The sequence below is a fragment of the Sycon ciliatum genome, chromosome 2 (genome assembly GCF_964019385.1).
Source record: "Sycon ciliatum chromosome 2, ocSycCili1.1, whole genome shotgun sequence".
NCBI classification, from domain to species: Eukaryota; Metazoa; Porifera; class Calcarea; order Leucosolenida; family Sycettidae; genus Sycon; species Sycon ciliatum.
Window position 1 is genome coordinate 6,398,859 of NC_088644.1, and position 15,642 is coordinate 6,414,500.

The 15,642-nt window shown below is 52.3% G+C and overlaps 2 protein-coding genes across 2 annotated transcripts; both read right to left on the reverse strand.

The window, feature by feature from the left end:
• Positions 1 to 2,243: 2,243 nt before the first annotated feature.
• On the reverse strand, positions 2,244 to 7,031 carry LOC135808424 (uncharacterized WD repeat-containing protein alr3466-like). The gene is made up of 2 exons (XM_065321612.1): positions 5,883 to 7,031; positions 2,244 to 3,649 (listed from the first exon to the last, which is right to left on the reverse strand). Exons 1-2 carry the CDS (start codon positions 6,636 to 6,638, stop codon positions 3,206 to 3,208), a joined length of 1,200 nt encoding a protein of 399 aa, XP_065177684.1. The 5' UTR covers positions 6,639 to 7,031; the 3' UTR covers positions 2,244 to 3,205.
• A 5,736-nt stretch (positions 7,032 to 12,767) lies between these two features.
• Positions 12,768 to 15,453, reverse strand: LOC135808427 (proprotein convertase subtilisin/kexin type 5-like). Its single transcript, XM_065321615.1, has one exon. It carries the CDS (start codon positions 15,383 to 15,385, stop codon positions 12,863 to 12,865), a length of 2,523 nt encoding a protein of 840 aa, XP_065177687.1. The 5' UTR covers positions 15,386 to 15,453; the 3' UTR covers positions 12,768 to 12,862.
• Between the last annotated feature and the right edge of the window lie 189 nt (positions 15,454 to 15,642).

A 15,642-nucleotide genomic window follows, 5' to 3' on the forward strand; every position in this document is an offset into this window, starting at 1 on the left:
AATGGCAGAGTAGACAGCAGGGAGACAGGGACACGTAACTGTTCGCTACAAAGGGTCCAATTGTATGGGTTCAAACCGGGACATGGACAAGGGTTCGCTATATCACGAAATTCGCTCTATGTGAGTTCGTTATAAGTGGAGTCGACTGTACTGTATATGTGTGCATACTACACTGTATGGTGTTTATTATGAGTGGTATTATCTGCATTATTGGGGGGCGTGTCTGGGGGTGGGTGGGTGGGTCAAGAATGAAACACCTCTTAGACGTCTCTAAGTAAATACATGTATTTACGGACGGCCCCTAAAGAGACAATTAGCAAGAGGTACACAACACCAAGAGTGTGCAACTCCTGATCCCCCAGCTATGGGAGCCGTCCACGTCGCGCTGCCTGCAGTACGCAGTGAAATGACGATCCAGCTGCCTGGACGTGAGTTCTCCTGCGGTTTGGTCCCAACAACGTCAGGTGCAAAATGATAAGTTCAAAGGCAGTGCCTGTGCGTGACGCATCACGTACGAAACCATCCGAAGTCTCCGAGGAAAGCGGATTTGGAAGCAGGAAACCGGAGCAGATCCATAACGACGCAATGGCCCACAGTTCGTGCCTACGTAATGCAGGCAGCGCGCCGTGCCAGACCCCATATGCAGAGGTGCACACTTTGGGGTTATGTTCTCTTGATTTAGCATATGGGTTGTATTGAGAGTGAGTAGTATGGTCTCAGATGTACGAGAGTTGTGAGAAACACTGATTATTATTCTATCATGATTATTCAATGTATGTGTACTTCAAAGAACTGAAGTGTCCAGATCTACGCACCTATCCTGATGATGATGCTTGCCACACGCCCGGAACACGGTCCTGGTCCCAAGATCCTCACACAGCACAGGTTGCGCGCTATGACAGGAAGCCTGATGCGCAAGTGTCGGCATCACTTCACCGTGACCTTCACTTTTGCCTTGACTCGAGTCTTGGACAGAGTTCAGTACTCGACGTAGATCTATGAAGTGCACAATGCCAAAGGCAATGCCGGCGATGGTGACTCATCAGGGACTTGAACATTGTTTACTTCAAATACTTGCTTTACAGTCACTCGTAGTCCCAGGCCAGTCGCACCGCTTGCAGCTGTTGTGTCCGCAACGCCGTCAAACATTACCGCTAGCTACCGCGTAGAACTCATCCAGGCCGGAGTAGCCGTCAAAACAAGTCACTCAAGTTCTAACCTGCAATAATTGATTCCGCCGATGTCAGGTATAAAGTAGCTGCTACACTCCCTTCTGTCAGATGTGTCAGATCATATGAATAAAATCCCAAACTCACTGAAAATCAACACAACAAAAAAGCTCGACTCCAAGTTTAGAGCTTGACTCCTGATCCTCGACTCCAGGGGACAGTTTCATGATTGTACTGTACATGCCCCCCCCCCCCCCCCCCCCCCCCCCCCAATACACCATACCAAACTTCATAACCATGATAACAGGGCACCCGTACTGCAGCCTAGTGCAGGTGTCATACCCCAAACAGAACGTATGGATGCGAATGTCTGATCTGAGTCCGAAGCACGTTTCTCCTGTCACTGGATGGGACGGCTATTTGGGCAGTGTGAATGGATGCACACAGGTGTAAGCATACATACAACGAAACCTGTCTAAGACGACCGCTCAAGGGACCTTCAAAGCGTGGTCTCTGCTACCAGGTGGTCTCCTTATCCAGGGTCATTTGACTGGAAATAGCATCCCTTGGTCCTGGTTTCAGTGGTCTTCTTGGACAGGTGGTCACCTTATCCAAGTGGTCGCCTTGACAGGTTTTACTCTACATGCACACAGCCATGCACACACACAAACCTTGGACCTTGGACCTTGGACACGCCGCCATATTCTGGCTATGCGGACCCCATGCCATGGGGGGGGGGGGGTTGAGCAGGTTCGGAACAGTAGGGGCGATGGGCGATGACGGGATAGGTCCTGTGGTCTACTGAAACGCCGACCGCAATTGCAAACGATGCAGAAGGAGCTGCGGTCTGTGTTGGTTGCTCTGGCCGAGCCACGGCTGCACTTGTGACGCTTCATGCCTTGAAGCTGCAGCGTTCGCAGGACACATTGTTCGTAACTGGTGACTCAAGTGTGTCAGAAGATGCCTCTGCTGGTGATGTTGCTGGCGAGCACTTGTGTCGGGCAAATCCACAACGGAGCACACACAAACACACACACTCACACGCACCGCGTCTCGGCTTGAAAACCAAAAAAGTCAGTTGTTCACGCGGCGCCACAAGCTGGTCGATGTGAAAAAAATTGATGACCAAGACAAAAGTGCATGCACCATGAAGGATGACTATCGCCTACATATTTTATTCTGTACATTGAAAACTTTAGAAACTGAAAGAAAGCTGTATTTGAGTGTGGCGGTATTGCCACTACATGTTTTCTTAGGAATGATGAATGATGATCTAAGGTTGCCTGTACTGTAGAGACTAGAGACTAAACAATTGTGCGGATAAAGGAAATCATCGGGTACAGCAATGTGGTCAAGTGTACTCACAGCAAAACTATACAGTCATTCCGCGCATGTACATTGTGCTGTTGCAGACATTGACATCAGATTCTGTTGAGAAGTCAAGCGGGCACGGGGCGCTGGCCTTGCAGCCGTACGCACTGCAGGTCCAGTTTTTTTACATGGGGTACAGTACATGTACGCGCTAAGCAAGTAAGGGCGCCGACCCCGGGCATCCCGGCACCGGATTTCTACCTCCACTACAGAATGCAAAAATATTATAATAACGTACAATAGGCATTGCTAGATCCCAGTCAGGCCATGGAGATACAGAACAGTGCACTGCGGCGACTAGAGATCCACTGTGAGCGGCCGTTGGCAGGAAAGGCTGCACCGCCAGATACTACGAATGGGCTTCAAGTCTGGACGTGGGACGAGTTGGAGAGGTGTTGGGGCGGGGGTTAGACTGAGCCATGTACAAGTACATGTATATGGCCTATGATTGGTCAATAACATCTGAAGAGGTTCACACCAGAACAACATGATTGTGTTCTCCTACTTCGAAGCATAAATATAACTTATGTAATTTCCTGTGACGTCACAGCACTGCTGAGTGATACTGTATCCCCTATGGCCCTTGTAGTCTCAGCAAACGAAACGCAGACTGGTGAGCTTACAGTCCGAATCAACTGCCAGTGTCACACGCAATGGAGACCTGCTCATAGGATGGCGCATTTGCCACGTGATTTCTCCCCACCTCTGTTCCACATGCAGACTTTACCGTCTCGCGAGGCCGCGGCCACCACCCGGCAGCCTTCCGTAGCGTCCCAGGCCACCACGGGCTCCTCCAGGCCGGTAAGAATCTCCAGGACGTCGGAGGTGCGTGTGTCCCACAAGCGAACGGTGCCATCGTCACAGCACGTTACGAGTATGGCGTCGTGAGAGTTCGCCGTGTACGACGGGGTGCGCTGCCGAGTTGTCGCGGCAACCGGAACGAACCCGATGAACGGTATGTTGTCACGGTGACTGGTGAGAGTGGAGCGTGTGGACTGCTTCTGCAGGTCGACCAATCGCACGGTGCGGTCGCGACTGGCTGATGCCAGCAGTGAGTTGTTGAAGACGATCATGTTCACGTCGCTGGCATGGTCCTGCAGGACAAGCACCTGCAAACATCACAAGCAGGACAACATATAAGATCCGCACGTCAGACACTCTGTCTTGTATTACTGTATTTTCAACATGTAGACTCTACCGTATTTCCTCGATTACAAGTCGCACTTGATTATAAGTCGCATCCCCACTTTCAGGTTTTAGCCATAATGTTTGAATATAAGAGAGGTTCTGCAAAACCAAAACGCGTACAAACTTTCGCTCTGCGTCAGGAAGTGAGAAACTTCGCACGAACATTCACAACTTTGGACGCGAAACTTGCCGGGAACGCGAAATGAACTTTCGTGGGAAGTTTCGTGAGATCGGGTCATGGCGTACGTGCACTTGGCGTGTGCAGGCTACGAAAATGTGCAGAACACAAAGTTCGTGCGAAAATTCGTGCACATTTTTGCAAGGCCCGTCACGAAACTTCGTTCGAATTTCTGTTTTGCAGAACCTTTGAGTCTCTATATTCAAATAATTTGACTCGGGTGGAGAGCCAAGGATTACTTTATAAGAAGAAAAGAAGACCAAAGAGCTACACTGAGTACACGTTACGCTATAATATCCATTAACACCACCACCAGTTACTTTACAATCAGCGTTATCTACCAAAGCGGCCTGCACGGAGGACCACGGCAGTACGGAAAGCGGCGAGCAGTTACAGCCTGGATCACAGTATGACCTAAAATAATAATGTTTTCTTTTCACTAAGCCTCCAGCCCGCCACAATGATCATGCCCTCCTGGGTGAAAATTTGGAAACAATCGAGAACTCTTCGTGTACTACCGCAACGGGTTGGAGGTCTAGTGGAAAGGTGACAATGCTACAATGGAGCATAAACGCTCTCCAAAAAAACAATATCTGTTCAGGTAAAACACGCCGTTAAATCCGCCATCTGCTTACTACAAGCAGACAGTGACAATGTTGCCGGGGAAGTAGGCTCTCTCTCTCATTGGAAGCAAAGCATAGTATACAGTTATACTGATTGCCTGGTGATTAGGACCACTCTCTGCAATGCTGCAAGACTGTTCTGACAGGCCTCAGGGTTCTAGCCAGGTCAAAATTGTAGGGGGGGGGGGGGGCATGGGATACAGTCACCCCGTAACCCATTTTTCCATTTTTCAACAATGTCTTGCCATGTGAAATGCAACGTAAGGCAAACCCCCGAGCCCCCCCCCCCCCCCCCCCCCCACAGCCTATGATAAGTGTGTCTTCATGAACCCTCTAGTAGTGACTGCCGACTGCATTTTCGTTGAAGGGCATGAAAAACACAAAAATCGACCAAAAGAGTAGGGGGACGTCTAGACGCCGCATTTTCACAGCCGGGGGCTCGATCAGAGTAGGAGGGTGCTGCCCCCCCCCCACCCTCCTTTGGCTAGAACCCTGGGTCTATCTCATCTCCAAAAGGAACAACCCACGCCACCCGATCGATTGCGAGGGCTACAACATACAACATTCACCACTTGAAGAGTCAGCAGCAGGGATGTTGCGTCTACGTCTCTACACGGGCTGCAAAGTGCAAAGCACTCAGTCACATACAGTTGCGCTCACTGAAATCCGACCCACAGTGCAAAGCTGACGCCCTGGACCAGTTCCGATTACATCACTGTATTTGTACATGTGTAAGTCAGGCCGCATTCGCACCACTTCCAGAACGTCAAGGGCGTGCTAGTTGAGGGCGCCAGCTTTGCACAGCCGGTCGGACTTCAGTGAGCGCAACTGTACATATCCTAGATGTAGTCGGAACCAGTTCAGACAACTGCCACAAGAACCAACCATCGACTAGTACACAGGGTTTAACTACTCAGCATACTATTCTATGCCTCATTCACCATAACCGAAACAAGGTTGATTGGTAGAAAAGTGCTGAGAACAACGCCAGGCCACAATGGACTGGCTGCTTTGCCCCTACACATCAGGCTTTACGAATACCCCAGCACATGTCACATCACACTTTGCCCCATAGCACACAATCAGCATTCGTGATCCATGCGCTGTTTGAGACACCACACTCCTTCAGTTACACTGATGGACATCGATGCTCAGCCACACACACTTCTAATTCTGTGAGGATATGACTGCGGTATTGTGCTTCTGGGAATCTTGCATTTTACTCCGAAAAATGAATGAAACTTCTCCTCCAGCTTTCTGGGTCACAATCATGATCCCAAATCGCCAACAAACAGACGTGTGTGCTAGCGGGACAGGGAGGGCATCTGTTCGGATCGACACCCGTGTTCTTACCTGCTTGCCGGACAGGGGGCTCCACACACGCACAGTGCAGTCATTGGAACAAGTAGCCAAGGCCGTTCCGTCGCCATTGTACGCAACGGCCGTCACCCAGTCGTGGTGTGCCGACAGAACGTGCAGGCACCGTCCGGTCAGGCCGTTCCAGACGCGCGCTGTGCGATCCCACGAGCAAGTGGCGATGTTCCTACTGCCGTCCGGCGACCACGCAATGCCCACCACGCCGGCTTGGTGGCCTTTCAGAATGCACGTCGCCCGTCCACTGCGGGTCTCCCACACGCGAGCAGTGTGATCCGCAGAGCATGTTGCCAGCTGAACAGCACCGCGAGGCGCGAACACCGCTTTCCACACCGTGGCAGTGTGCGTGCTCAGAAAGAACAAGCTCAGATTGGAGCGCACCTCCCACACGTGAACTTTCGCATCGGCACCGCAGGACGCGGCCAGATCGCGCGCGTCGCCACCAACAGCCGAGGTCACTGATGTAATGGCGCCGTCATGTTTGTGCTGCGTGTAGTGGAGTTGTGCGGAGTTTGAGTTCCACACCCGAACACGACCGTCGCCATCGCCGCTCACGAGCAGGTCACCGTCGCAGGCGAAGGCCAGGGCACGAACAGTCACGCGGCGCGCACCATGATCCAACTGAACGGTGGCTTCACGCTTACCGGCTTGTTTGGCCTGTATTGCCTGGTTGACTTGAGCCGCATCCTCTTCGTCACTGATGCCGGAGTCGTTCGACGGTTCGTGATTCTCCATGTCGGCAGGCACAGACAATCTCTATTGCAAGGCACGCCCAGCAAACTAGTAATATTCTTCTGAGACCGTCACAACGTGGATGGCGGCGGGGGAGGCGGGGTGAAGGCTCTAGTGAACGCCTCGGCACAACTCGGGACAGATGTGTGGCTATGCCCGGTCTCGTCCACAGGACATACGACCGCCTACAGCCTACACCGCTACAGCACACTACAGGCTCAGTGGAGCAAGAGGAAGACTCTCGACAACCCTCAGCTGCAGCAAACACCAAGGCAGGACGAAGCGGTGGTGATATGACGTCCACGTACTTCTCCGTGAAAGTGAGATCGAGCCAGAGACAACAGTCAACACTGACAACAGGTAACTGAGCCTCTGGGGTTAGAACGTACATGTACCGTACTTCACACGGGCGCGTCGGTGTTGTTCAGCTCACGATCAAACATGTTGGTATGTATTGTACATGTAGACTGATTTTCAGTCTTTGCAGCGTAAACATGGTAAACACATCAAGCTCTAGATTAGTTGCGGTACGGAAAACCATACTCCACACGACCCTAGACCGTAGCTTGACACTTCGAAAAATCGACTTTGTTCAGTTTAGCACGACGAGCCATCAGCGCGACGCCAAACGAGCTCCGACTTGCTCGCTCATAGGAGGGACGAAACGTGAACAATACACGACGGACATCGGTGACCATGCACACCACACCACCTGGCTCTGTAGTATTGTGCACTGGACGACAGGTCTACAGAAGCATGTCACTGTGTGTCCTGTACCACATCATGTACTAGCTGTAGGATGATGACTGATGTTGATGAGTTGGCCTGTATACTGTAGCTGGTGGTTCTGGCAATCTGGGTCATCATGGTCATTAGAGAATAGAGAGCACGTTATTTCCGTCGTGACGCGCAATTTCACGTCAAATTTGGCGTAAGACTCCAAATTCCGACGCGAGCTGCGAGTAATCAACGCGAGTGACCTGCAGTTCACGTCGAAATTTGGAGTTTTACGCAGAGTTTGACGTGAAATTGCGCGTCACGTCAGAAATAACGTGCACCTTTTAAAACCTCTCTATTGACTACAAGCGACATGATGCTAAGACTGTCATTACATCACGGACAGGGCAGGACTGCCAGGAATTAGGTCGGTTGACGACTGTTTACCAAGTACGTGTAAATCCCGAAAGTCCAGTGTGTGCGTTGCCCTATCCTAGAGCACTGCGAGTCACTCTGTACATCATCCTTCTGGCCAGCCCCTCTCTGCATGCTACTACAGTCCAGACAAAGATGATAACCTAGCTTTTGGCCATAAATGGGTCAAATTTTGAGTTTTTGCACAATTTTTTCTGCAATCCCCCATGGAATGCTCTTCCCATTATGTTTCTGAAGTCCATTTCTCCGAAAAGCAAGCCATAGGAAGAATAGGATTTCGGCCAGGTTTGTCTTGTAAACACTGGGAATGGCCATGATAATCCAATCCGTTTTACTCCACTTGCATCACTGCATTGTCTGGTTCGAACCCCAGTTGGCAGAGTTGAGGTACCCTTTCTGGACCCTTTTTCTAACCTCAAATTTCCGGGCACTAAACTGTGTGCGATAAAATCACGAAAAATCGCCAAACACGGGAGCTCGCCAGAGCCAGCGCTCATCTTATTTTATGCATGGACTGTACAATGATTGTCATGTACGCAAGGTATTATGTAGGGGCATTGTATCCCAGCTCAGCATCTGTACAAGTGGACAGTTGGGAGGGGGGAGGGGGGTATTTTATTCTCGGTAAATCGCCGGAAATTCCGAATCAATCATACCATGTATACGCCCACCACAAGAGAAGCACGCAAATCTGTAAATGCACTGGATATAGATTTTCTCTTATAGCATTGATAGCAAACAAGATCTGAATGAGATAGATCAAGACTTTCGCCAGATAACTGTCTAATCCACACAACTGTCGAAGCCATGTGAATCGACCACCAAGGCACACCTGGTCTACACCACACGGAATACATCGGCATAAAACGGCCAAGACGGTTACCTATGCACACCCTACACTTGCTGGGGTAACCAGTATAGACAGCACACTGCTTTGATAGAAGCAGACACTAGATGAACTGGTACCTTGAAGTGAAATTGGACTTACATGTACTTTACCAACCAGCCTCGGCTACTGAGTACTGGGAACCCAGAGCCAACAGACATACCAACAACCTCAGCCATGAAAGCTATTATAGTGACAACACACTGGATTGTGGAGCCGAAACTAGTCAACTTCCAGATGCTTTGGCAAGAAGGTAGCCTTCCGACAGGTTGGTACACACACCATGTACCATGTATACGCCAGTCGCAAAAGAAGCACGCAAATCTGCAAATGCACTGGATGGGCACCCACAGATTTCCTCTAATAGCAACGATAGCGAACAATATCTGAATGGGACAGATCAAGACTTGCGCCAGATAACACACACACACACACACACACACACACACACACACACACACACACACACACACACACACACACACACACACACACACACACACACACACACACCTGTGACACCCATCGCCGGAGGCAATGATAGCAATGCTACGGCAGAAGCCATAGCAACTTGTGCTGGGATTGCACCATTCAACAGCTTGCAAGGCTGAAGAATTGACCGTCACTATTCAGCCTGGTCTACACCATACAGCTATCATTAGTTGACGTGACTTTTCTGGCCAGTGAATCCCTATTTTTGGTCTTTTCATTTTTTTCCCCGCACACACCATCACACAACATTCTCCGGCATGCACTGGCTGTTGGTAACCACCCAGGAGAATGAAAGAAAAGTCAGGAAGAGTCTGAGAAAGAGAAGAAAGACGCGCGCACACACACACACACACACACACACACATACACTTGTTGCTCACTGCCAAAGCTGGTCACGTGGGTCTCCCCGGGAGAGGGGAGAGAGACTCAAAACACACACGCACGCACACAGCTGTGCATAGATTATCCTCCCCCGAATACATTGCACAAAGCTCAATACAGAATAGATTTGTGGTACACGTTTGAACTAGAATTCCAGTGAAAAAACCATGTTCATGATCACGATGTGTATATTAATAATTATGGTGGGCCATGAGTAGGGGAACTAGGGCAGAAACACCAAGAAATCAGAGTCCGGTTAAAATTAATGGTAAAATGGGGCAGAGTTGATCGAGGCAAAGACGAAACTTGATACAACACACTGGTCACGCTTATGCAAACCATCCTCCGTCTGGGGAATTGAGAAGGAGGGAAGAAAGAGCTAAAAATGGACACAGGACAGAAGAAACGTGAGCATGATGGGACACGCATTGTTGACATGCTCAGCTAGTGGAAAGTAGTAGCATTATAGACATACTGAATAGTAATAAAAAATAGAGAAGAAAGGAAACCGAGCGCCATTGCATTCACGCAGGCAACGGCAAACTGATATCATGCGCTGTGTGTGTGTGTGTGTGTGTGTGTGTGTGTGTGTGTGTGTGTGTGTGTGTGTGTGTGTGTGTGTGTGTGTGTGTGTGTGTGTGTGTGTGTGTGTGTGTGTGTGTGTGTGTGTGTGTGTGTGTGTGTGTGTGTGTGTGTGTGTGTGTGTGTGTGTGTGTGTGTGTGTGTGTGTGTGTGTGTGTGTGTGTGTGTGTGTGTGTGTGTGTGTGTGTGTGTGTGTGTGTGTGTGTGTGTGTGTGTGTGTGTGTGTGTGTGTGTGTGTGTGTGTGTGTGTGTGTGTGTGTGTGTGTGTGTGTGTGTGTGTGTGTGTGTGTGTGTGTGTGTGTGTGTGTGTGTGTGTGTGTGTGTGTGTGTGTGTGTGTGTGTGTGTGTGTGTGTGTGTGTGTGTGTGTGTGTGTGTGTGTGTGTGTGTGTGTGTGTGTGTGTGTGTGTGTGTGTGTGTGTGTGTGTGTGTGTGTGTGTGTGTGTGTGTGTGTGTGTGTGTGTGTGTGTGTGTGTGTGTGTGTGTGTGTGTGTGTGTGTGTGTGTGTGTGTGTGTGTGTGTGTGTGTGTGTGTGTGTGTGTGTGTGTGTGTGTGTGTGTGTGTGTGTGTGTGTGTGTGTGTGTGTGTGTGTGTGTGTGTGTGTGTGTGTGTGTGTGTGTGTGTGTGTGTGTGTGTGTGTGTGTGTGTGTGTGTGTGTGTGTGTGTGTGTGTGTGTGTGTGTGTGTGTGTGTGTGTGTGTGTGTGTGTGTGTGTGTGTGTGTGTGTGTGTGTGTGTGTGTGTGTGTGTGTGTGTGTGTGTGTGTGTGTGTGTGTGTGTGTGTGTGTGTGTGTGTGTGTGTGTGTGTGTGTGTGTGTGTGTGTGTGTGTGTGTGTGTGTGTGTGTGTGTGTGTGTGTGTGTGTGTGTGTGTGTGTGTGTGTGTGTGTGTGTGTGTGTGTGTGTGTGTGTGTGTGTGTGTGTGTGTGTGTGTGTGTGTGTGTGTGTGTGTGTGTGTGTGTGTGTGTGTGTGTGTGTGTGTGTGTGTGTGTGTGTGTGTGTGTGTGTGTGTGTGTGTGTGTGTGTGTGTGTGTGTGTGTGTGTGTGTGTGTGTGTGTGTGTGTGTGTGTGTGTGTGTGTGTGTGTGTGTGTGTGTGTGTGTGTGTGTGTGTGTGTGTGTGTGTGTGTGTGTGTGTGTGTGTGTGTGTGTGTGTGTGTGTGTGTGTGTGTGTGTGTGTGTGTGTGTGTGTGTGTGTGTGTGTGTGTGTGTGTGTGTGTGTGTGTGTGTGTGTGTGTGTGTGTGTGTGTGTGTGTGTGTGTGTGTGTGTGTGTGTGTGTGTGTGTGTGTGTGTGTGTGTGTGTGTGTGTGTGTGTGTGTGTGTGTGTGTGTGTGTGTGTGTGTGTGTGTGTGTGTGTGTGTGTGTGTGTGTGTGTGTGTGTGTGTGTGTGTGTGTGTGTGTGTGTGTGTGTGTGTGTGTGTGTGTGTGTGTGTGTGTGTGTGTGTGTGTGTGTGTGTGTGTGTGTGTGTGTGTGTGTGTGTGTGTGTGTGTGTGTGTGTGTGTGTGTGTGTGTGTGTGTGTGTGTGTGTGTGTGTGTGTGTGTGTGTGTGTGTGTGTGTGTGTGTGTGTGTGTGTGTGTGTGTGTGTGTGTGTGTGTGTGTGTGTGTGTGTGTGTGTGTGTGTGTGTGTGTGTGTGTGTGTGTGTGTGTGTGTGTGTGTGTGTGTGTGTGTGTGTGTGTGTGTGTGTGTGTGTGTGTGTGTGTGTGTGTGTGTGTGTGTGTGTGTGTGTGTGTGTGTGTGTGTGTGTGTGTGTGTGTGTGTGTGTGTGTGTGTGTGTGTGTGTGTGTGTGTGTGTGTGTGTGTGTGTGTGTGTGTGTGTGTGTGTGTGTGTGTGTGTGTGTGTGTGTGTGTGTGTGTGTGTGTGTGTGTGTGTGTGTGTGTGTGTGTGTGTGTGTGTGTGTGTGTGTGTGTGTGTGTGTGTGTGTGTGTGTGTGTGTGTGTGTGTGTGTGTGTGTGTGTGTGTGTGTGTGTGTGTGTGTGTGTGTGTGTGTGTGTGTGTGTGTGTGTGTGTGTGTGTGTGTGTGTGTGTGTGTGTGTGTGTGTGTGTGTGTGTGTGTGTGTGTGTGTGTGTGTGTGTGTGTGTGTGTGTGTGTGTGTGTGTGTGTGTGTGTGTGTGTGTGTGTGTGTGTGTGTGTGTGTGTGTGTGTGTGTGTGTGTGTGTGTGTGTGTGTGTGTGTGTGTGTGTGTGTGTGTGTGTGTGTGTGTGTGTGTGTGTGTGTGTGTGTGTGTGTGTGTGTGTGTGTGTGTGTGTGTGTGCTACGCCTGGGGCACGGTGGGTGGTGTTCAACGCATGGCTGACAGTTTGCCACGTGGTATACCTTGATAACAGTCACTCAAGTCTAGAATCCTACATACTACGACATACACACACACGCACACACACACACACGCGCACACACGCACACACACGCAGCAGCAGCAGCTCATACCAAGTGAGAATCAACTCGACGTACATGCATGAGCGAGCGTGTGAGTACTAGCTCCACGGAGTGTGGCCAAGCACGCAGAGGTCAGAGCCAGACCGGCAGGCACTGACCGTGGTGGCGGCGGGATGGCATGCGGCACAGCACAGCACATCCTTTTACCGGGCGGGGGGATGTGTAGTTTGAAACGCAATCCAATCCACCGCATACAAAAAAGATACATACTATTAAGGGCAGTCAACACTAGAGTGGTAAGTTTACTACTTCAGCAGCAGATCTGCTGCTCAGAGGTCGACCTCTTCGTCATCGGCAGCCTCGTCAGCGACGGCAAGTCGCTTGTACTGCACCGACGGTGTCCAGCCAGTACCCAGACGTCGGTAAACCAGCATGACAATAGATGACGGCAAGGAAGGCCACGATGCCGGCAACAACTACGGCAACAGCTCGGGCTGCCACATTGCGAGACGTGTGTGCTTGGTCAGTTCCACCACCAACACCACCCGGCCGCTTTGCTCGCATTCTCACGTCTTCGTCGTCGGGCCGAGCAGTCGGCTGCACGCCCTGTCGATTGCGATGAACCACCTCAACAACCTGGCTGCTGCCGTGCGTCGAGGACTCGGATGTCGACGATGGTGCGGTGGAGAAGGAGCCGGGTGAGCATGTCAGAGCACTGTCGTCTGGTGAGCAAGCACAGCACGGCGGAGTGGTGCTGATGGCCGAGACGGTACAGCACGGATAGCAGCGACCGTCGACGGGCGATTTGCGATGCGTCACGGCACACCTGTCGCACACAACAGCGCCGCCGTCATTACTGCACTGCTCACAGTTATCAGCACAGGGCAAGCATCGGCCAATCTTCTTATCCAGATAGTGAGATGATCCACAGGACGTAGGAACCTCCAGACACACGCCGTTGACCAGCTTCTGAGAGGCGCGGCAGGAAACGCACTTTGTTGCAGTACCAGCGCAGGCCTTGCACGACGCGTGGCACCTTCCACAGCTGCCGTCCTGGCGAGAGTACCAGCCATTGGGCAGCACAGCTTTACACTGGACGCAGTCACTCTCACCCGGACCTGCGCACGTCAAGCACAGTGAATTGCACCTGTGACATGCACCCCCGTCACGGTGTATGTACTCACCGCTTGGACACTCGGCCCTGCACAGCCCGTCCGCGTGGCGGAACAGGCCGGCGATGCAGGTGCGACACACCGAGGGCCCGCTGCACGTCGCACAGCCGGCATGGCACTTGCGACAGCGAGCCCCCGTTGCCGACTCCGGGTAGAAGCGTGGCGGGCACTCCAGCAGGCACTGACCGTGATGTACCCAGCGCTGGCCCTGGCACCGGGTACACTTGCCGGACTGCGAGCAAGTTGAGCAGCCAGGCGGGCACGCGATGCAGCGCTGCGCCGAGACGTCCAACACCTCGCCGGCATTGCACTCGCTCACACAGGTCTTGCTACCGGCGGCCAGAGCAAAGCCGGTCTTGCACGTAGTACACACACCGGCCGACTCACAGTGCAGATAGCGGGCATTACACGCAGTGCACACAGCGGCCCTCAACTTGACGCCACCAACCGCCGCCACCGCCTGCGGAAAGAAGCCATCATCGCACGTCGATAAACACGAGCCGGACTGCAGCACGGACGGTCGGTGACATGCCGTACAGGAGTCTGGACTGTCGGACACGCACGCTGCACATGACGAGTGACACGTGGAGCAGATGTTACGGCCGTAGGCAAACTGGCCGGCGGGACACGTGGCCACACAGTGCCCCTCCAGCAGATAGCGATTGGGCAGCTGACAGTCCAAGCACTGGTCTGCCGAGCGAGGGCACAAGCGGCACGACGCGTCCACACACTTGACGCACACGCTGTTGACGCGCGCATTGCCATGCGCTGGACAGCCCTGCACGCATTCGCCGGCCAGACGCACCTTGCCCGGCGCGCATGCGGCACAGTTACGCTTGCACTCCACGCACATGCCACGCAAGTCCTCCACAAACCCACTCAGGCATGCATCAAGGCACTGCGCGTGCATCAGGGACTTTCCCGTTGGACAGGCCGTGCACTGCTCGGCTGATCCATTGCATTCGGCGCACACCGTGCTGCATGGGATACAGTGTGTGGCATTAGCGTACTGACCTTGCCTACACGTGGACGACACACAGCCGTACAGCATGTCCACTTTGTAGCCGGACTCGCTACAGCGCGCGCAGTCGTTAGCGCCGGGACCTCTGCAGAGGGCACAGGACGGATCGCACGCCACGCACACACCGCCCTTTGACTGGGCAAACGTTTCCTGCGGGCACCCGCGCAGGCACACGCTGCCATGCAGCAGCAGCGACGGCTGACAGCTGGAGCAGGAGTCAGCCGCCGTGGTACATGATTTACACTCGCTGGCACACGGCTGGCATTCGCGTGCACCTTCAGATCCAAAGTAACCGGCTGGGCAGGAGGCTACGCATGACACGGAGCCAGCCACAGTCAAACGCAACATGTCCTCAGAGCACATAGCACAGGACTGCGCATCGTTAGTGCAATCTACACAGCCAGGGACAGAGCAGCGCTGACATGTCTTGCCCAAGCCATCAACAGCATATCCATCTGGGCACTGGTCAGCACATTGACCACTAGCCAACAGCACACGGCCACCATCACACGAACTGCACGCGCCCGCAGACTCCGTACAGGCCGCACACAGCAGTTCAGCGTTGCACGGTTCGCAACGGTGCAAGCTGCCGCTTGTGTCGGCACGGAAGCCTGGCGGACAGGAGGTCACGCAGCCGGAACCTCTGGAGCCAGGCAAGATTAGAGTGGAGGGCTTGCATAGGGTACAGGTCATGTCGGCACGACATTGCAAACAGGACACAGGGCATACCTTGCACACGCTGTCCACGGCGACAGATCCGGAAGGGCTTTGTGTCAAGCACGTGCCATTCGTCCAGAGTACCTTTGGCAATTGGGCGACTTGCAAGCCGTGCAGATGTCGTTGGTTCGCCCGCAGCCGTTGCAATCGTCGCTGCACGCCACGCACAGATCATGACCTTCTTGCACGGACGCCAGCGTGGGACAGCTCACCCAGCACTGATCCTGCCAGAG